We start from the raw sequence: 23,638 nt of genomic DNA on the forward strand, positions 1-23,638 counted from the left end.
AAATGTTAATTGACTATGAGAATTATGATATATCCCTATAGAAATGCCAGCATTAGATGATCCTAAATGCTTGGGAATTAATCTCTGAAAGAAAATTTTTGACCTATGAGAAATTCGTTTTGAATTGAGTTTGGTCTTTGTCAGCACATCAAGGAAAGTAGGTTAATCCTAGGTAGGTTAAAGGAAATGGGTAATATTGCTGCTCATTTGTGACTGTGTCTACCAAGAATATTAGTGGTATTTAAGACCCAGAAGATGGCTATGACAAGGCATTTATAAGGGCATACAGCTAAGAACCTTTCCAAGAACAGATATGCTTTCTGACTCTATTTTCACCTTTCCATAGTACTAATAAACATATAAACCTTGTAACTACCACAGATATTACATTTTTATCAGCTTTCTGAGATGTTAAATACAATGGTTAAAAATGGAAATGTTTCTTCATGTATGAAAAATTTAAGCAATACAGGTATTAATTCAAACTAGACCTTTTCTTTTCAAAATTCATTTAAATAACCCCCTTTTTTAATGTCCAAAGATTAAATTTCACAGTTAGAGGGTGATTTGAAGTCCTACTGCAGGATTAATTACCTCACTCATTTCTAAATATTTCAATAGAGATGTGGTTGTTTGATAGAAGACTCTCAGTCCTCATACAGCAAGGCCTACGTTTGAGTCCTACCTCGGTGAAGTCATTTAACTTCTCTGTTCTTGTTTCTTTACACTTAAAATATGGTTGGTGGTACAGCCTCCCTGATGGGATTGTTACAGAAATTAACGAGAGATGATGGCTGTGTTACGAACCTTAAAGTACTTACAGATACTGTTTTTATTTTACCTGTACTCAAAAGAATACCACTTAGCATATTAACTCATTGAAAATTTATGTGGGTCTTCTATACGACAGTTGTATAATATAAACCAAGTCATATAAAAACCAACGGTTTAAAGTTTACTAAGACTGGATCCCTGCCCTCAAAGAACTCGCAACCAGGTAGAAAAAGGAGACAAGCTGGGTAACAGGCAGTTGTTTTATAATGTGGTAAGTGCTCTGACAGAGTTCAGCAGAGGGGGCACCTGATTCAAGATTTCTGGAGATGTTAATGCCTAAGGTAGGACCTAAAGTTCTCTAGAAGTTTTTCATGGAAGTGAGAGGGAGACAGGGCTTGGAGAAAGGTGATGTTGGCAGAAACAAGTACAGTCTCTTGGCTGAATATGAGTGGACAGCAGGGGTATCGCTGAGGGATGAGGTCAAGAGAAGTAAATAGGAGCTTGTTCATGAAAGCCCCTATATGCTGTGTTAAGGAAGTTTGCCTGAAAACTATGAAGAGCCAATGAAGGATTTTAATCAGGGGATTGTTTTTTTAAAGATCACTCTGAATGCAAACTGGAGAATAGATTAGAGGGAGTCAAAATAGGATCTAGGAGGCTGTTCAGTAATCCAGGCAAGAGTTGATGATAGATTCTTAAGTGAATGAATTTCCAAAATTCTGGCAGTAGCACTAAGTAAAGCTAGAGAGAAGCAGGATTCTTGAGACTTTTTTTTTAGGTGGAATAGGAGGACTTGGTATTTCAGTAAGCAGGGGAGGGGCGAGGCTAGCCCTGATGACCAGGACTCTGATTTGGACAACTAACTGGGTTGTGGTGCTACTAACTGAGCTGGGAACTTAGTGGAGAAGCAGCCTTGTGGTAAAGATGACGAGTTCCCTTTCTTGGCATATTGAATTTGAGGTGCTTGTGGGCTACAAAGGAGAAGAGTGTCCAGAACGGAGTTTACATGGCTCTGGGATTCAACAGTGAGATAAGGGCTGGGTCTTGAACACATGAGGATGTAGTTGAAGTTACTGAAACAGATGAGATGACCTAGAACAGGGTTGAAAATGGAACCCTGATGAATACCAGCAATTAAGGAAAGGATAGAAGAAGGAACATGTGCAGAAGACTGAAGAGGAGGAGGAATCAAAGAAGTGAAAGAAAAAACAGAAAAGAGTAATATGGTAATTGCGGGAGGAGCACTTCTAGCAGGAAGGAATGCTCAACCAGAAGATAAGGATGGAGCATCTGTTAGAGTTGACCCTCAAAAGGCTGTATTGCAATGAATTGAAGAGTGTTTGGTGAGGAAATGAAGATTTGATATGAAGATTCTTGCAAGAAGCTAGCCTCGAAAGGGAAAGAAAAATAGGGAGATAGCTCCAGAGAGACATAGGGTGAAGTAAAGTTTTAGCTTTTCTTCCCCCCACCCCCCTTAGGGTAACAAGAAACTAAGCATGATTAAATGCTTGTGGGACAGAATCAGATGGATTTATTGAAGAGAGAGGGAAAAGAGGGGCTCACTGATAAAGGAAAGCCGTAAGGAGCACAGAGGGAATGAGGAGCAAAGGAAAGGAAATAACCTACCCTCTCGTGAGAAAGCGAAGAAAGGAACGGTGCAGCATTTCGTTGGGTTGTTTGGGGATTATGGTGTTAGTGACAGCAGCAGAAGACTGCTGAGGATCCTGTCTGATTCTTGTTTTTAACTATGGCTAAGGAAGCAAGATCATTTGCTGAGTGAGGAGCTGGGGGATAGTTGAGAGGGCAGGACTATGCTGGATTTAAAAAGGAAGAGTAGTTGTTCCCAGAAATCCACCATAAAGATCCAGATCTCCCTAACAATCTGGCATTTATTTGGATTAAAAATTGGAACTCATACAGTCCGCTTAGCAACTGTGTGAGCGCTGACTGTTGTGCTAGACAGAAATGTCTTAGCTGATTGCATGTCCTCTTCCTCTTACTTCATTGGCTTGCCTCCAGAGGCTGCAAGCTCAAGATAAAAGAACAAACTTTTTAGGAGAGGGGGCAGCTGTTCTAGTGGTTGAGCTCGCTGCAAGAGTTTCCAGGCAGTGACTGTGTTTGGCATTAAAATGCTGCCCTATTCATGGGTCATTTGCATGAAGTCTTATCAGGCCATTTCCCTACCTTTGGTAGTGGATAAATCTTGGGTTATTTACTTCTTCCTTTCACTGGAAATTTACAGCCCTAATTATGAAGTCTCAAATTAGTGGAAGCCAATAGGATGCTGACTCAGGTTAGGTTTACCTATCAGCAACCAAACTATGCCCAACTTTGGCTTTTATTCCTAGGAATGTTGTTACACATGAAGGGAAACCTATGACGAATTCCATCTTGGCTATCTTAAGTTTTTTCCTCCAGTTCTGAAGTCGGGTTTAAAACACTCTAGCACTTCCAGTCCCATCTTGGTGTCTGTTTCTTAGAGTATCCAAACTAACATAAATGGTCATATTCTTTATCATATGACCCAGTCCCCCTATCCTCCAACCATAGTTCACTGGACCAAGAGATGGGCACTTGACCAAGAAAAGCTAATTTATCAGCTGGCAACATTCTGCTTGTGCCCTGGTGCCAAAAGACACTGAGTCAATAAGATTCCCCAAAGAAATATGGAAATGGGAAATGATCCTCTCCCATCCTGCAAGTGGTTAACCCTGTGAGCAGGGAGGGAGATAAGAGAAGTGACTGTATTTGAAGCTCTGAAACAAATTACTTCTTTAATTTCTCCCTTAGGTGCCTGATTTCCCCTCCTAGGCACTATTTCCTCTAATATTTTTTTAATTGTAAGGAGGCACATGCTGTGTGAGCTACAAACTGAGCCTATGTGAATAGATAAGTGTTAAAAATCAAAACATTGCAGCAAAGTGAATCAGACACATTTAATGGCTTGTGTAATTGTTATTGTGCTGCGTGGTAATTAAGGCTTAAATGATCAACAGTTTCCATAAATTAGTGTAATTACTATTACTTTTGCTTAGTGGCGCGGCATTTCTGGGGTTAAGTGGCGGAAGTATGGTTGTGGTAAGGAGAGAGAAAGCAGATTTATGCTGCACTTTCCTCCCATGCTAGAGGCAGGCACTGCAGCATGGTGGGGGCAGGGCGAGGTGCTAACCAGTGTCGTATTCATCTCTTCCTTATGGCAGAGAAAATGAGGGTTAGGGAGGTAACGTAACCAGCAAGGCCACACAGCTCATTAGTGGCAGGGCTAGGAGTCATGTCAGAGTATACTGAGCCCCCAAATCCCAAGCTCATAACACTTGATACCAAAGCAGTTACATTTTCAGTATATATAAAAGCAGTGTAAGTGTGAATGTGAAAGATGTTTGAAGAGACAGTATTGCTAGTACCTGAAACTAAATCACAGATCTCTAAATCCTTAGTTTTTTTCTATAGTCTGACCAGGCTGGTTTCTTGCCAAACATAAAGGAAAAAATTTTATATGGAGATGGGAATGGGGGGAAGTGTTGAAGCCCAAGAGCACATAAGGGTAGGTCTAGGAAATGTGCTCCAGTCCTGAGAGAATAAATGATGGGGTCTGGTATAAGACTGTGGAAGGGCTTTCTAGAGAATCTTACCTTCTAAAAAACTTGTGGCCTGCAAATACCCTACCATCTGTTGCTTTGCTTAAGGGTTCTTATGTAAGCTGCCACTGGAGCCCCAGTGATGGGAAAAAGCAGCAGGGCAGACTTCAGGTCACTCCTAGGAAAACTAACAAACAAACAGGCTACTCTAATGCTAATGAGTTCCCCAACTCTGGGCTCTAGGTCATTTATTCCAAATCACTAAATCACTGAGCATTATGATCATAATTTCTTGAACTACTCAGGGTGAGGGTAGTTGTGGTGAGGAGATGAGATGAAACTGAAACTACAGGGGTGGGGTATCTCCCTAATTTAGCAATTTGGTTGTCTGCCACGATGAATTAGCCTGTCTCATTGAACTTAGAGGGAACAAACCAGGAATTGAATGAAATGATAAAGAACTTGGAGGGACAGGTAAGAGAAATGTTTAAAATCAGGTCACCGTTAAGTTCCCTTTTAACCCTGAGAATCTGGTTTTGTTTTTCATTGTCTAGGGGGTTCTTTTTTTTTTTTTACCCAAATCAGGCTTTTCTTAATTGAAAAAAAATGGTGCCGAGAAATCTTTTTTTTTATTAGTTTTTTTTTTAATTTTTAAATTTTTATTTTTTTATACAGCAGGTTCTTATTAGTCATCAATTTTATACACATCAGTGTATACATGTCAATCCCAATCGCCCAGTTCAGCACACCACCACCCCTACCCCGCCGTGGCTTTCCCCCCTTGGTGTCCGTACGTTTGTTCTCTACATCTGTGTCTCAACTTCTGCCCTGCAAACCGGTTCATGAGAAATCTTTTTAAAAGGCAAATCTTATTTACTTTTTATTATCTCTTGCTATACTAACTGCTTTGTAATGGCACTAGTAGATGTTCATCCAATGCTTTGCTTTTAGTTTCATCTGCTTATTACAAGATTAAGAGTTTGACCACTTTGAATGTATATATCTGGAATATATCCTAATATTTATCAACTACCCATCTGCCCTATTACCCACCTCTCCTGTTCATCTGTATAGTTTTGATTCTCTGAATGTGTCTCTCCTGTCAACCACTGGGCAATATACGTACTTATCGTACAACTGATATTGATACATAGTATTTATAAGTACTTTTTATTTTACAAGTCATTCCAGTATATTTTACCTTATTTGGTCCTGCCAGCAAAATAGACATCAAACACTGACATAGCCAGGCACTGTACCAGCCTTACTTTATACTTTTGTATGTGTTTTCAGTTAATCTATAACAAGCTTAGAAGATAGATATTATTTCTACTTTTACAATAAAGAAGTTAAGCTCTGAGAGATTTATAAACTTTACTAAAGTGGAGTCACTATAGAGGCGATATAGCATAGTGGTTAGGTGCACAAGACTCTAGATCCAGACTGCTTAGATTCAAATCCCGGTCTGTTACCTATTAGTTATATCACCCTGGGCAATTTCTTACCACCTCTATGCCTCTGTTTCCTCATCGGTAAAATAGGAATAATAATAGTATCTACTTAATAGGGTTGTTGTGAGCATTAAATGAATGTGTATATCTATAGCTCTTAGAACAGTGTCTGATACATGGCCAGTGCTATTAGAAGGCTAGCTATGATTATTATAGGCAATAATATATTTGGATTCAAATCCAAGTCTGTTAGACTATAAAAACAATACAGTTAAGTTAAATAAAGCAGTTGTTCTCATTTTACATATCAGAAAGCTGAAGCTCAAAGATGTTAAGTAATTTAAATGGCAAGATACAGTGTTTTTACACTGTAATACACTGAATGAGTTCAAACTATATTATTGTATAAGTTGAGTCAAAAAGTAGAAAACAATATTAGGAAATTGAATCCAGCATTGTATGAAAGAAGAATAATATATCACAACCAAGTGGGCTTTATCCCAAGTGTGCAAGGCTCATTCAACCTTCAAAAATCAATGAGAGTAATTCAGCATATACTGATTACAGCAACATATGCAAGATGCATTTGACAAAATTCAGTATCCATCATGACAAAAATGCTTAACAAACTAGGAATATATGGAAACTTCCTCGATCTGATAAAGGACATTTACAAAGAACCTACTGCTAATATCATATTTAATGGTGAAAGACTGAATACTTTCCCCTTAAGATCAGGAACCAGGCAAAGATGTCTACTCTCTTTGTATGTGTGTGTTAAGTATATCATTTGTTCCTTATTTCTGATTATAAAAATTTTATCTTCTTTGTGGATAATTCTTAAAGTTGATAAAATGCCAAAGAATAAAAAATCACCCATAAATCCACAAGAGATCTATACATATGTTATAAAATTAGAGCTATGCTATTTTATGAATTTTCTTTTTAACTTATCCACACATAAACATCTTCCCATGTCATTGATATTTTTCTGTTATTTCTAATGGTCAGATAGCTTGCCTTTGAATGGATTGTTTCATGATTTGTCTAAATAACCCCTGTTGTTTGAAATCCAGGTTTTTCCCATGAAAAAATAAATCACACTGCTAGTAATGGGACTTTACCTGACTCATCCTCATTAACATTCTTGTAGTTTTGGGTGCTGTGGAACACTTTACTTGAGTTTTGTAACACCATCATGATTTTCCCTTTTTTTTCCCTTTTTTTTTCAGTGCTTTCATTGTCTTTTACTGATTGTGCTTCTTGTCTTTCACCCTTTGTAATAATGATCATAGTGCTGTGCTGTCTAATATGATAGTTACTAGCCCTATATGAATACTTAAGTTTACATTAAATTAATTAAAATGATATAAAAGTCAGTTTCTCAGGCACTGTAAACCCATTTCAGGTGCTCAGTGGCCACATGCGGGTAGTGGTTCCTGTATTTGACAGCATAGATAGATATACAGTATTTTTTGGTCTTCACACAAGTGCTCCATCCTCCTCTCTGGATAGCAGCTTCTTCTGCTGCTGTGCTGTAACTTCTATGGATGTGGTTCTGATTTATCATGACAGGACTTAGCGTGAACTCTATATGACTTTATAACTCTTTGACTTTATAACTCTATATGACTTTGTAACTCTAATCAAATCATCTGACTGTGTTCCTTATATCTCTTAGTTCACATCCTCCAGGATCTGATTGGCTCAACACACATAGATTGGTTCCCTCTCCACTCCAAATTATATGTTCCCCCCCCTTTTTTTTTCCAGCTTTATTGAGGTATAACTGACAAAAATTGCATATATTTAAAATATATTTTGATATATGTATACGTTGTGAGATAATTACCACAGTCAAGCTCATTAACATATCTATTACCTCCCGTAGTTACCTTTTTTGGTGAGAACAATTAAGGTCTATTCTCTTAGCAAATTTCAAATATACAATACAGTATTAGTACTGTAGTCACCATGCTGTACATTAGATCTCCAGAACTTACTCATCTTGCATAACTGAAACTTTGTATCCCTTGCCCAACATTTTCCCATGTCTCCCACCCACTCAGTCCTTGGTGCCCACCAGTCTGTCCTCTGTTTCTGTGAGTTCTGTTTTTTCATATTTCACTTAGCATAATGTCATTCAGGTTCATCCATGTTGTCGAAAATGACAGGATTTCCTTCTTTGTTAAAGCTGATTAACATTGCATTGTGTGTGTGTTTATAAACCTTACCCATATTTTCCTTATCCATTCATTGATTGATGGTCACTGGGTTATTTCTCTATCTTGGATATTGTGAATAATGCTGCAATGAACATGAGAGTGCAGATATCTCAAGATACTGATTTCATTTCCTTTGGGTATACACCCAGAAGTGGGATTGCTGGGTCATATGTTAGTTATATTTTTAATTTTTTGAGGAACCTCCATACTGTTTGCCATAATGGCCTTACCAGTTTACATTACTGCGAACTGCATACAAGGGCTCTCTCTCCTCCACATTCTTGCCAACACATATTATCTTTTGTCTTTTTGATAATAACCATTCTAACAGGTGTGAGTTTTGTAAAATCACTGTGCATTTTGCAAATCATTGTGGTTTTTGATTTGCATTTCCCTGATGCCTAGTGATGTTGAGTACCTTTTCATGTACCCATTAGCCCTTCATATATTATCTTTTGAGAAATGTCTATTCATGTCCTCTGCCCATTTTTAAATTAGGCTTTTGTTTTCTTGCTATTGAGTTGTTTGTTAGTTCCTTATGTTTTTGGATATTAAACCCTTACCATGTATATGATTTGCATATATTTTCTCTCATTCTGTAGGTTGTCTGTTCACTCTGCTGTCTCCTTTGCTGTGCAGAAGCTTTTTTGTTTGATAAAACTGCACTGTCTATCTTTGCTTTTATTGCCTGGGCTTTTTGGGGTCATATCCAAAAAAGTCACTGCCCAGACCAATGTCAAGAAACTTTATGCCTATGTTTTCTTCTAGGAGTTTTACAGTTTCAGGTCTCACATTTAAGTCCTTAATTCATTTTGAATTGATTTTGTATATGGTGTGAGAGAGAGATACAAAATAAAATTGGGTAGGGGGTCCAGTATTATTCCTCTTCATGTGATTCCCAGCACCATTTATTTAAAAAACTACTCTTTCTTGGGCTTCCCTGGTGGCACAGTGGTTAAGAATCCTCCTGCCAATGCAGGGGACACGGGTTCAAGCCCTGGTCCGGGAAGATCCCACATGCCTTGGAGCAACTAAGCCCATGCCCCACAACTACTGAGGCTGTGCTCTAGAGCCTGTGAGCCACAACTACTGAAGCCCACATGCCTAGAGCCCATGCTCCGCAACAAGAGAAAGCACCGCAATGAGAAGCCCGCGCACCTCAACGAAGAGTAGCCCCCACTCACCACAACCAGAGAAAAGCCTGCGTGCAGCAACGAAGACCCAACACAGCCAAAAATTAAATAAATAAAATAAATAAATGAAAACTACCCTTTCCTCATTGTGTATTCTTGGTACCTTTGTGGAAGATCAGTTGACTATGAATGTCTGGATTTACTTCTGGGCTCTCTGTTCTGTTCCATTGATCTATATGTCTGTTTTTATAACAGTACCATATTGTTTTGATTACTACAGCTTTGTAGTGTATGTTGAAATCAGGTAGTGTGATGTTTCCATCTTTGTTGTTCTTGCTCAAGATTGATTTGGCTATTCAGGGTCTTTTGTGGTTACATATGAATTTCAGGACTGTTTTTTCTATTTCTGTGAGAAATACCATTGGGATTTGATAGGGATTGTGTTGCATCTCTAGATTGCTTTAGGTAGTATGGACATTTTAACAATATTAATTCTTCCAGTTCATGAACACAGGGTATCTTTCCATTTATTTATGTCATTTTTCATCAGTGTTTTATAGTTTTCAGTGTACAGATATTTTACCTCCTTGGCTAAATTTCTTCCTAAGTATTTTCTTGTTTTTGATAAATATGTCCACTCCCACTAGTTCTATTTAATGTCACACTAGAAGTCCTAGCAAGTACAATAAGAAAATAAATAAAAGGTGTTCAGACTGGAAAGAAACTTTCTTTGTAGATGACACAATTGTGTATGTAAAAACTCCCAATGAATTCACAAAACAGCTCCTAGAACTGATAAGTGCTTTTAGCAGGATACAAGGTCAACTTTTAAAAAATCACTTTTATTTCTATACACTAACAGAGAACGGTTGGAAACCATTAAACTTTTGAAGTACCATTTATAATAGCTCCAAAGGAGAAAAATTTTAAAGGACTATTTAGGTATAAGTCTAACACAATATGTACAGGATCTATATGCTGAAAACTACAAAATGCTGATGAAAGAAATCAAAGATGACCAAAAGAAATGAAGAAACATACTGTGTGCATGGATTGGAAGACTCAGTACTGTTAAGATATCAATTCTCCCCAAACTGACCTATAGATTTAATGCAGTCTCAATCAAAATCTCAGCTAGATTTATTGTAGATACAGACAAGCTGATTCTAAAATTTATATGGCAAGGTAAAACTGGAATAACAGAAACACTATTGAAAAAGAAACAAAGTTGGAAGACTCATACTACCCAATTTTAAGATATAATGTAAGCTAAAATAATCACGGCAGTGTAATATCAGTGAAAAAGTAGGTACATAGAGCTGTGGGACAGAATAGAGAATCTAGAAATAGACACACAAATATAGTAATTGATTTTTTTTAAAGGTGCCAAGACAATTCAGTGGAGAAGGATAATCTTTTCAATAAATGGTGCTGGACCACCTGAACACCTTCATACCAAAAAAGAAATTAAGTCAGAATTGATCACAGACCAAAATTGAAAGGTAAAACTCTTACAAGTAAATGTAGGAGAAACTCTTCATGACCTGGTGTTAGACAAAGAGTTCTTAGGACACCATCCATAAAAGAAAACAATTGATAAACTGGCCTTCATGGTGTTAAGAACTTTTGCTCCACAAAAGATACTGTTAGAATATAAAGAAGATATATGAATGACAAATAAGCACATGAAAAGATGCTCAACATCATTATTCATTAGAGAAATGCAAATTAAAACCAGAATGAGATCCCATTATACATCTTTCAGAATGGCTAAATTAAAATACTGATAATACCAGGTGTTCATGAGGATATGGAGCAAATGGAACTCTCATACATTGCTGGTGGGACTGCAAAATGATACAGCCACTCTGGAAAACAATTTGTCAGTTTCTTAAAAAGTCAAACATATACCACCCATGTAATCCAGTATTTTTCCTGTAGAAATAAACTTACGTTCACACAAAAACCTGTGCACAAATGTTTGTGGTAGCATTGTTCACAATCACCAAAATCTAGAAAGAACCCAAAGTCCTTCAGTGGGTGAATGGATAAACTAGTTGTGGTATATCCACGCAATGGAATTCTATTCAATAAATAAAAGAACAAACATTTTTATGCATGCAGCAAAATGGATGAATCTCAAATGTAGTATGTTAAGTAAAAGAAGCCAGTCTCGTGATTATATGCTGTATGATTCCATGCCCATGACATTCTGGAAAAGGCAAATTATGGGAACAGAGAACAGATCAGCATGAGTTAAGGGGAAGAGGAAGATATGAGTTAAAAAAAAAAAAAGGGTGTTGGCTCTGTATCCTATTTGTGGAGGTGGTAACAAGATGCTATAAGCCTATGTTAAAACTACAACTTAAGCCCCCAAAATGAATTCTACTCTGTAAATTTTTTAAAATAATAAAAATACTTCTCACCTTGTATGCATTTGTCAAAGCTCGTTTAAATGATACACTTAACATGTTTTGTGCATTTCACTGTGTATAAATTTTGCATCACCTAAAAATACTGTAAACAAAAAAGTAAGTGGAGGATGGGAGAGAAACACTTAGGTGTTCTGATTAGAAAAAGTATACCTTAAAGTGTGAAAATATAATTGAATTTATTACAGCAAGGGTCCATTTATTCTCCTTTTTTAGCAGATAACCATGTTGTCTGTTTTCTTGACAATATATTGTTGATTCACTGATTGTTACCTAATAATGATGGATAATTTCTAGCCACAAGCTAGATAAGAGTTCTTTTGTAATCTGTTTTCTACCACATCAATTCAGATTCACCCTATCTCTCGTCTTTGCTTTTTGCTCACAATTCTCTCATATGTTGACAAAGGGAAAAAACTCAAGCTGGGGAAAAATCTGTTTTGAGTGTACTCTATGAATTTGTTACACTTAAGATCTAATTATAAATTACTGCTCGACTGGCAGAAGCAATTCACACTGTATTGGTTGTGATCATCTTTGAACGTTGTAAAATAACAAATTAGCAGGGGCTTTAAACATTATAGATTCTTTGCAGTTCTTTGAATTGAATGGATATATTTTAGCACTTTGCTGTGGGTGACAGATGATGTCAGATTAAATTTAAATTGATATCCTCTCAATGTTTATCTCTAGTGCATATGCAATTTCTTCTGTACCAGAGAACCTTTCAGAGGCATTCTGTCAATACAGCTACCTGACAGTCATTTGTATTTGTAAACTGTGCATTTGGCACCTGCTGGCCTCTGTTGCATTGGAGCTAGTGGGGAGCCAAAATGGGTGTACAATGAAGTTATTGGCTGTTACATCTCAGTGGGAGTTATTGAAGAGAAGAAAACAGCACTTGCAGGACCTCAGGAGAGGATAAAAAGAAAAAGAAACTGGTAATATTAACACAAGCCAGGTATGCTACCAAAAAAGTAGTGATTTAAAAAGTCAGTTCTATTGAAGGAATTAAAGTGTTTGTGGACCTGCATTTTAATTCTTGTAATGGATATGAAAAACAAAGTGTTTCTATTTAAAAATATAATGAATTTTAATTAATTGATCTCAGTAGAGGACAATTCATATGAGCAGAAATATAAATTAAAACAATGGAAAAAATGCTTAATTTCTGAAGAGATGGAAATTAAAATGCTGGTGTCTTTTACTTATCAAATTAGTGAAACATTTTAATAATAAACAAAGACAAATGTGCTGGCAAGACTTCAGAGAACAAACAGGTAGACAAGTAGTAAATATCGATGTTTTGTGCCTATAATTTGCCCACACTTTGTTTAAAGTTCTTATTCTTTAACTTATTACTCCTACTTTATCAGATACAACTCAAGGAAATAATTATGAAGAAAAAAAGGCTGATGTATAAATCTGCTTAGCTTTATATTGGTCTGTTTTGCTACAGTGCATGTTTCTGTACTGCAGATTTGCTCATTACCATGACTGGGAATTATGGGAATGATGCCAAGTATATAGTGAGTTGTGTTGATTCATGTTATATTCCTCAGAATAGTATGAAGCCACCAAAGAAAGCTTTTTTTTTACCATAAAAGACAATGCCTTAGTGGTATATGAAGACATTAAAAAAAAAAAAAAAAAAAGGCCACTTTCATGGCCTTGAGAAGTGCTTTGCTTTTCACAGTGTTAAGCTAGCCAGTGAAACTGCCTGTGTGGTTGAAGAAGTTGTGAAGAAATTTCCTCCTCTGTTTAAGAAAAACATGAAAAAGCTACACCCTGGTTTAGACTATTTTGATAAAATTGGTTGTGCTGGCAGTGAATGCCCTCAAGGACCTACATACATCTCAAAAGAGGACTGCTAAGCTCCAGGTTAAGGTTACATAGGGTCACCTGGCTGACACAGGGCTCAAAGGCTGGAGGATGCTAATATTTTTGCCTAGGCTCTTAGTAGTACTCCGGTTACAAAGCTACATAGTTTTAAGTGGTTAGTCCCTAACACTATTTTTCCCTTGAGCCCCTATTACTTTTAGTATAATTTTGCAGAACATAAAGTTTTGCAGTTATATATATTAAGGAAAATAAATAAATGCCCAACAGTAAGGGTGTAAGTCTTAGGACAGCATCTTGATAGACTCTGATGCATCTTTTACAATAAGCATAGAAAAATGTCTATAAAACAAATGCAAGCATTAGAACACAAAATTGAGTATCTACATACCATGATTACAACTGTGTCAAAATGTTTGACATGTACCTGGCCTGTTTGTTAATAGTTATGGTAGGATGGTGGGATTGTAGGTAAGTTTTTTAAAAAATTGTTTTTAATGTTGTGAAGTTGGTAAAATAGATATAAGTCCATTTAAATAGTTTAAGCTAAACTTTTATTTTACTTTGGTTTTAGAATTCCTGGAAAACTCAAGCAGTTCGTATTTGACTTACATTCTGGAAAACTACACAGAGAATTCCATCATGGTCCTGACCCAACTGATACAGCCCCAGGACAGGTAGGACTCTTGTTTGTTTTTCAGTGGGAACTCTTTTTCTTTTTCAGTTAGTCTTGAGGAGACTCTGAAGCTCTTGCATAGGCTTGAGTTTCTGCCCCTGAATGTCTTTGTAAAGAAATTCTGAACAAACTCTAGATAATATACAAATTATGTTCCTTTAAAAATTTTAAACCTTCAGAAAAGTTGCAAGAATATTACAATATAGTTTCTTGATCATATAAATGAAGGTTGCCTGAGTAAATCCTTTGTGGAAAATGGCTATGAAAGGGTTAAATACAGTTGGCTTCATATAGAAGTAGGAGGTAGGGATTAGAAGCAGGTAATTAGTGAAGAAATCAGTGGAGTCCATTAATTGTTCAAGCCTTCCTCTGTGGCTGAGAGGTTGACCACACTATAAAGAAAATAATGATTTGATGTCCTAAGAGCCCGCATCACTACAGTATTCATAATGCTCAAAACTTACAGTTTAATGCAGCTTTTCCATTTGAGATTTAGAATGCTTGACAACTATTTATCAACACAACTTTATATTTGCTTGATATATAGATATGTATTTTTTAACCTGAGAATTTTCTTCTGTTACAAGTAACTTTCTAAACTGCTGTATATGTTCCGCTTAAATATTCCTAAATTTGCATTTTGATGCATTATTAATTTATATCATGTCTATTACCATTATACTGAAAGGGAAGATGATATATACCAAAACTCTTATTGCCTATGCCCAGAACTTCAATCCACTATTTTGTCCAAAGAACCACCACATGTAAAAGAAAAATAAAAACTAAGTGAATTTTTCTTTAAGAGTCCAATTAAGTTCAGAGTTAAGAGTTCCTTTTAGGAATCTGATGACATGCTTTTTCCTTGAAATCTGAGGTCAGATTTTCTTTGATAATTAAGCAACTACAGATGCAGGAAAACTTTGTTGGCAGTAACCCAAAGTAGGCCTGCTTAGTATTTTATCAGATTAAGAAAAGATGTAGCTTGCTATTATTATATTATCCTGATTTGTTTCAGCTTCTCCATTAGACACTGAACTCCTTGTATTTATTCATCTTTGCATACTAATACCTAGTTGGCACCAAATACATGTTTGTTTCATAGTAATATAGCTTCAGCTTAATTAAACAAAACATCTCAGCAAAAAAATAAAAAATATACTGGGGAAGGGGAACGTGACTAATGAGGGAAGTTTGTGGACACACTGCTTCCGATTATAATGGGAATGTGCTTTCTATATACATATATATATATCATGTACTATTATATGTACTATGTGCCTATGTAAACTACAGGAAATATTAAAACGATGATAATCATGTTTGTTCTTGAGGAGCTCATGGTGTAGAGATAGACTACACTGTCTTTTCTCTGAAATTATTGGAAGTCACTCTTATATTTCCACTGTATATTTTTATGTACTGTTGGTGTACAAGTAAAATACTACAGAAATTAATTTCTTGCAGTATTGAAGTGTTTTTCTTCCTTATGTCAACTGAGTTTTGGTAATTGCTGGCATCCAGGTCTCTATCTTCAGAGTAGCTGCCTTTAATAATCTTAGCAGTCATTTGTAAGAGGGAAGGGTTCTGGCTAACTTAGGGTTATGCTGCCTCTACAGAATATTCTAGGAAAGCAACCAGGTGTCAGGTATTTTGCTTCTCCACCACACCTCAGAACTGTCATCAGGTTCATGGTTAATGGCTCTGTGGCAGCCCTGCCTTGGAGAATCTGAGTTAAGGGCATCTGAAATGGGGAAAGCAAGATTTCACACTTAACTCTTGTCTTTGGTACACAGTAGCTATATTTTATTGATTATTAAGCAAATAATTAAAGGGCAATTACCATTCATCTAGTACTCTTAAAATATTATAACTATAAAATATACTGATGTAAAAATGTTTTATTCTTTCCCTTGTAGGAAGTCCAAGATGTAGCAAGCAGTCCACCTGAGAGCTCCTTCCAGAAACTAGCACCCAGTGAATATAGGTATACTTTATTGAGGGATCGAGATGAGCTTTAAAAACTTGGAAAAACAATTTGCAAGCCTTTCAAACAGCAGCATCAACTTACATGGTGGAAATAGTAAACCTATATTTTCATAATTCTATGTGTATTTTTATTTTGAATAAACTGAAAGAAGTTTTGGGTTTTTAATTTTTTTTTCTCCCTGACTCAAAATGTATTGTCATTTAATGTAGCCTCTTTTAAAAAATCTGCTAGGGTTAAAAAATAAATAAAAATCAGAGGCCTATCTTTACTTTAAATCTGAGGTCTATCTTTGCTTTAAATCTGTCTTGTAAAATTTTTCTAAATCAAGTGAAAGGTGACATTGCCAGAAATATACCATTAACTTGCACTACTAGGTTAGGGAGGACTTAGGGATGTTTCTTGTGTAGTATGTGCTTTTCTTTCTTTTCTTTATATATGATCACCTCTGTTGGTATTTTAGTTATCACATTTCTCAAAGCTAAGGGGGTACGTATTCTGGATACTTGGGGGGGGGGAATAAATTAAAATTTTCACACTGTGTACTGTGTTTTACTGATTGGTTGGATATAGCTTATGAAAATTCCATAGTGGGTTTTTTTTGGATTCTTAATGTGTAACTTAAACATACTATGAAGAGGAGGAGAGCCATAAGCCAGAACATTTGGCAGGAATTGTCCTTATGAATTAAGGAAAAGAAAATGAAAAGTGTTATTAAATTTCTATGTGTTTGTCTAACAAAGTGTCATATGGATGGCATTTAAAACTTTGAATTATACCTAAATCTGGGAAAAGGAGATACTAGTGGAACAGATTACCAATATTGAACTAGATGTCTTTTAAGGCTCCTCCTATCACGATACTTAAATTTCCAAAGAGAAAAACCAGCAGAGAAAATGTATTTCAGTAATTCTAACCTTCTTCTATCTTGTAGTCTTGTTCTAGTTGTATAGATCAAAAATGAAGACAATAAGGCACATAGGCTGTTTTGTTTTTTCCATTGTAAAACTGTTAGAGAACCCTACGCCCTATAGATTCTCTGATCTCCTAGGCCTGCAGTGTAGTCAAATGGGTCCCTGTGCCAGGCCTCAATACTGCCAGGGAACAAAACCAGAGGGAGAGGACCCTCAATGTCATATCAGGAAGCCCAATGCCAGAGGACAGGTTCAAAATTGGCTTTCCTCTGGGCCTGGGTTGGTGCTATAGGCCAAGAGTCATTTTATACTTGGAGTCTAAGTCAATCCCAGTTTGGGGAAAGATTATTTTTAAGCTTAAAAGGCTGACATGTGCCATTATATGTAGTATGTAATATATGTAACATCTTCCAATTCTTTTAAAATAAATATTTATAATAAATATTTAATGATTGTTATTTTTAAAAATCAGCCTAAAATTCTTAGTTATGCATGACTTACCCATCATTTCATTTAGAATAATAAATGTTGTTAACAAGGTAGTAAGGGGCATGTTTAGTAGAAAATGCTAGAAAAGCAGGACAGAGCTTCCTAAAGGTTGGGCCTTAGTTCTGTTCTCTTCATTGCTTTTAATCATTAACTTTGAAATCAGAGCTACAGTCTTCAGGTCAGAAGATGGACCAGATGTGAGGTGGTCAGAATGAAAAGTTACAAACATTAAACTAGCACACAAAACCAAAAGCAGCACCTGCAGTTGACTGGAATAAATTTGTAATCCTGTAATCGGCTTTTAAAAAATAGTAAACAAAAGATAACACTTAAGAATTGGGTTGCACAGAATGGTTTGAGAGTAGTTATTATGATAAAGGCCTCAAGGAGCACATGTTCAACGTGATCTAAGATAACTGAGTGGCTGTTAAAAAAGTGAGTGGATCTGAGACTTTATTTAGCATTCATGCATATGGGGACTTAAGCTCTAGCCCTGCCACTATCACTGTCTTCTCTAGAGTGTGAAGCCACTGAGGACAAGGATACTGAATTGTATGCCTGTATCTCCAGTGTCTAGCATTTCTGGACACTTAGTTGTCATCATCATATGTTTATTTAATGAATGAGATATGCAGCGACCTTGGGTAATTTTGTATCCCTGAAAGCCTCAGCACTAATGAGGACTTGGTGCCCAATTTTATAGAAAGTTAACAAGCTCAAGTGCCAAACAGCAAAATGCATTAGATAAAATAAGTTCTTGCCACAGGGCTAGTGCAGGGTCGGGGTGGGGAGAAGGCCTGTGGCTAGGGCAGTGAGAAAGAAAGTTGGAGCTGATTGTGCAGGGCCTTGTATGCCAAGTTAAGGAAGGGGTTTTTACTGTATCTTATAGCCAGTAGAGATCCAGCAACAAATTTAAATATGCAAGTATGTTCATATTTAAGTTTGAGAAAGAACACTGTAGCAGGTCTAGGTTATGATTAAATTGAGTCCAGTAGAGGAGGGAGAATGGCCAGAACTAAGACAGTGACAGTAGAGATGGAGAGGAACAAATACAAGAGATTCCACAGGGATTTGTCATCAGCTGGATGTAAAGAGAGAACTTCCAGGAATCTAGAACTCACAATTTAGACTTCTTCCCCTCTGAACCATGCACGAAGCAGACAATATTAAAGGTGGAAGTCTTCTTATTTTATCCAATCTACTCCAGGCCTCAGGCTCCTTAGCTGTGAAGAGAAGGGATGCTAGACTAGACTGAAGAACACAGTCGAGTTGCAAAACCAAAATTAGACTGCTCGTCAGCCCACTACCTTTTCCAGTTTTTCAAAAAGTGTTACAATAGTGAGGGGGACCATAAAAGGATGAAAACTTACTTTAGATGAAATTCTGAACCTTTTTTTTTTTAAGTTAAATGGACCTAGAGACGAAGACAGAGAATGGGCATCTAGAGCATCTCATGGAGAGCTCTTTGATGAAGTCAATTTGTCAAGATCACATATAAAAGAAGGAAAAACTGGCATGATAAAGCCCAAAAAGAGCAAAGTGAAATATAAAAAACAGTGTTTGAAATTTTAAAGCTCAGAATGAGCTTAAAATTGCAGAAAATGCTGATGTTGCCAAAAAAGAATTAAAAACCTGAATTGGCAAAAAGAATAGAAAAGGAGTATACTGTAATAACAATCTGGAAAAGCAGAATAATTCAATTTTTTTTTTCTCTGACAAGGAGATCTAGTCTGCCTGGACAAAAATAAAATGACATAAGCAAAACTGCAAAAATGAGAAGTAAAAATCTTGTCACCTTGAATAGTTTTAGGATTCTCAGGCCCCAAATTCAGTATCGCAGAGAGCTGCTGGATGCTGCAAATGCTCTGTTAGCAACTGTTGGGAATTTCTGAGACACCGTGGAGATTATAAAGTAACAGACTAGAAATGGACAAACAGTATTCCAGTTTTCAAAATCATTATAGTTAAAGGGCTTTTTCTATTTTCTAAATAAAATATGAACCAAACTGAAATGTTAGTAGTCTATATTTGGGGGAATGATTTAAATAACTGAAAAGAATAATCAGTTTTTAAGCCCAATATTTAAAGACCCTGAAGACAATAAGTTGTTTTAGGACTTAAATTGTTTTATGCTGATTATAACTGTTTTATGTGTTCATTAAAACAGGTTGGATAGGACTGCTGCTTGGCAACTGTTTTTTAGCTGTGTTTGAATTTTTGTATGTATTTCCAAGTAATAAAACTATATTTATAAAATATTTCTATATTTGAGACTTTTTACTAATTCAATTTGTCATGAATATCATGAACATTTTATTCAGAATCCAGATGACCAGTCACAAGATTTTCCAGTTTTTAAAGTTATTTTTTAGATTATTTAATAGTACCTGACTCAGAATGGGAAGCTATATGAATCCATGTGCTGATAACTCAAACCTAGCCTTTAGCTGAAGCGTCAAAGGTCCCTCTTGCAGAGCACACTGGGGAAGGGCTGGCCTGCCCTTAGAGAATAGGTTTTGGAGTCACTGGAAGAGCAAAAGTGCAGCTTACAAATTGCTTCTCTAAAATGCTCCCTTTATTCCCTCTCCCCTACCTTGCCTAGTAAATTCCTTCTGTCCATCCTTCAATGCCCAGGATGAATTATCACCACTTGTGGTCCCACAGCCCTTTATTTATATGGTTTAGAATACCCAGTCTAATAGAAAATTGGAAGTATATGTATCCCTTTTCCTTATCACCATGTGAATGCTCTGGAAGCAGGAACTGCTCCATCTTTGTATTCCCAGCAACCTAGAGCACTGTGAGTGATTAATAAGTCTCTGATGGAAAGAAAAAAAGCCAAATTACATAATAAATAAATGAACAAATGAATGAATAAGGGACAAGAAAGCATCACCATAACTGGAATGGACTCGGTCATCTGTGAATCCCAATTATCTGATATCTAGTCATATTTAATCCTATACCCTAAATTGATTATGGGGTCTTAAGAGTTTTAGTCTAGAATAGATTAAAATCTTACACCAACCCAGAGATGCGTAACTTTCAGAATGACACTGGAGTGCTCTTTTGGGCAGTGCAGAGTCCTGCAGAAGTGCTGGAAACTTTCCCATGAACACTACACATTTTCTGTGAGGTAGATTTGACCCCTAGCTTACTCACTCAGCCTTGTGGAAGGACAGACTAGAGTGAGTTGACAGAATACCACATGTGGTTTACAAAACACCATACATTTACCATTCGGCAAGCATTAATCTACTGTTGCCAGACTAAGGATACAACAGTGAACAAGACTGCCCCTACTGTCACAGAGCTCAAAGTTGAGCAAAGGAGCAAAATAGATGGGTAAGAAGATGATTATAATAGAATGTTGTAGGTGCTGTGCTGTGAGTTAACCACAGGCGCCTGGAGGTGTGTGTGCAGCTGGGGGGTCAAGAGAGCCTTCCCACAAGAAGTGGTTTTCTTGCCTAGGAATAGAAAGAGCTATACTTTCCTAAATTTCTCCCCTCCAGGAGAATTACGTTAATAGAGGCTGTTTTTATTCTCTGTTAGTATCTTACTTTAATAGCAAAGTATTGCTAGGCATTGCTGTCCTGTTGTTTCTTTCCCAACTCGGCCACTCAGCTAAAAGATCACATACTTGCCTATCTGTGCTGTCTCTCATGTGTTTTACTTACTGGGATGAATGCCAGGGAGGAAGCTGTATGCCCACTCTCATGATGCCATGTGTAAACTTGCCTAGGGAAGATCAGATCAGTCTTGGAAGCCTGATACTATGATTGTTTTCTTGCCCTAACCATTGCCCAAGCAGAGGAATAGAGCGGGGCATCCCTGGCTATGCACATAGTGAGGGAAAAAAACAAGGCCTCTCTTCTGACTTAGCAGTTCTTCATAATTCTTCATGTCTTCACTAAATAGTCCACTTTAGTCCACTTAAAAATTTTCTAGGATTAGAAGGTAAAGTCCCACTCTCTGGCTTCTGGAATGCAACTTCATCCCTTAAATTTTAGACGTTTGCCCAAGCTCAGTGTTCTGGCACCTTCTCTGTTTCCTGGTTCCTCGAAGATTGCCGGTAGTACTTCACGATCACATCTACAAGTTCCCACGAATCTTAGGATGTTTTTTTTCTCTGAGCCTAGAAACTATAAATTCTTTTAAAACACAGATGCTTTTTTTTTTTTTTTTTTTGGCAACCCTACACTTACTTCCACTGCCTGTGTAACTAGGGTGACCATGTAATTTTTTTCATCCAAACCAGGACATCTGAGAGTGAAAGAGATCATTAAGTAATAATTTGACCAGGACAAGAGATGTAAATCAAGACTGTCCCAGACAAGATGGGATGTATCATCAACCTGTTCTTAACCAGATCTTATACATTTTTATGTTTGGGTAGCATTCTTAATAGGGATAAAAAAGATTTACTTTCCACCAAGCATCTGTCACCATTATACCACCATCTTAATAACTCAGCCTATTAAAAACTGTAAGAATACTTGCTATTTTTTTTATCAAGTCTCCACTCATTTTAGGTGTCTCCCTAACACTATTCTTGTAGGTACATAATTTTTCATTAATGTGCCTTTTGTTTAAACTTTGGGGAAAAATAATAGTAATAGTTACAACAGTAACAGTAGCAACTAACATTTGTACAGTTACTAATGAGCCAGGCTCCATTTAGGCACTTAACATGTATAAATTTTTAAATCTTCATGACTACCCTGTAAGATGGGTAAGGTACCAATGGGGAGGTGGGGATGCAAGGAGGGGAACACTAAGGAAGCCCTGAGTTGTTGGCCCCCATCCTCACCCAGATAAGAGGCAGCAATCTGTTATGAAAAATAAAACCTAGAGAGGAAAGAAAGGGAACTAAAACCTATGGACTAATTCTATGGAGAATTAGTAAGTGACGAGCACTTTATTCCTTTTCATTCCTGTTAATTCACTGAGAGGCTGTTTGGTGGAATAAGTACATGAATCTGAATATTAGAAAACTTGGTTCAAATCCTGTCAAATGCCTACCTCTTAACTTGAACCTTGCCCTTGCCTAATTCCAATCTTTGTTTGCCTGAGAAACCATTTAAATTCCTGCCACTATTCTGTTTCAATACTAGACCATCAGATTATAAAGCCTTCTTGGGTCCCTACTATTCTGAGCCCACTCATCTTATGGTAAGACAGAAAATAACCCAATTTTCCCACATCATTTCTTCAGTGATTCATATCCTCTCTCTTCCAAGTCATGACTTTTAATTGGAAAAAGAGATTGAAATATCTTTACCTCCAAATTCTGAAATTTTCAATTCATGACTTCCAAGTCTTAGAGATGTTATCCAGATTTCTTCTTTTGCTTCATTCATTCCTATGTTAATATACAAAAGTGAGGACTCAGCAGAGGTTTGATACGTCTTAGAAAACTTTTTAACATTTCAGTACGTATCCCTGAAAACAGCAGAACACACATGCCATGACCTTCTCACTCACCATCAGGGAGTCACTAATAGGGTGTAGTTTCTTTTCCCCTTCTCATCACTGCACTTTGTGTTATAAAATACTCTTAAGAAGCAGATGATAGGTCCCTACCCTGTAAGAAGCTTACATTCTAGTTATGGAGATCACACTAGTACAAATGAAAGAATTTTATACCTATGAAGTTGTAAAACATTGCAGAATTAGCCCCAAGTGAAAATGGAAGCCACTGAATTGCAGTTGTCAAGAAATATTCATAGAGAGATGGAAAACTGGACCATGAAGGTCTTGGGCACTAAAAGGCAAAAGTATATTTCATGACTATTTTCTCAGTGGGTTTTCAATAAATATTTATGGAATGAATAACAGGATAGGAAGAAAGCAGGCATTCAATGTCAAGCAGGGGATCTTACAGCAGAGGCAAGAAAGCACAAATCATTTCTTACATGTGGGAAAGAAAAGCAAATATGCCAAATATACCAAGAGTCCAGGCAAATGTGAGGTTTATTACTAACTTCTCTGGCAATGAAGGCAAAACGAAGAACTCAGAGGCTTATAACAGTCTTATCTGACACAAAGCAATACATTAATCCCTTTAAACACAGAATTATTAAATATATACAAAAATATATACATATTAAATAATATACACATACACGTATGAAAACTAC

General features: G+C 36.6%; 1 protein-coding gene across 6 annotated transcripts in view; it reads left to right on the forward strand.

Moving 5' to 3' along the window:
• The window catches only part of ERP44 (endoplasmic reticulum protein 44), an 86,296-nt gene extending 69,930 nt beyond the window's left edge, over nt 1-16,366 (forward strand). For 5 of the 6 annotated variants that reach the window (XM_082468717.1, XM_082468720.1, XM_082468722.1 and 2 more), the window contains 2 exons: nt 14,007-14,109; nt 16,028-16,366. In XM_082468717.1, the coding sequence (XP_082324843.1) occupies nt 14,007-14,109; nt 16,028-16,129 (205 nt within the window). In that variant the 3' untranslated portion in view covers nt 16,130-16,366. Of the gene's footprint in view, nt 1-8,630; nt 11,361-14,006; nt 14,110-16,027 lie in introns of those variants that run through there. The other variant, XM_082468718.1, reaches the window with a different exon arrangement.
• Nucleotides 16,367-23,638: the final 7,272 nt, after the last annotated feature.

The sequence above is a fragment of the Balaenoptera physalus genome (assembly GCF_965194825.1).
Source record: "Balaenoptera physalus genome assembly, chromosome: 7".
NCBI classification, from domain to species: Eukaryota; Metazoa; Chordata; class Mammalia; order Artiodactyla; family Balaenopteridae; genus Balaenoptera; species Balaenoptera physalus.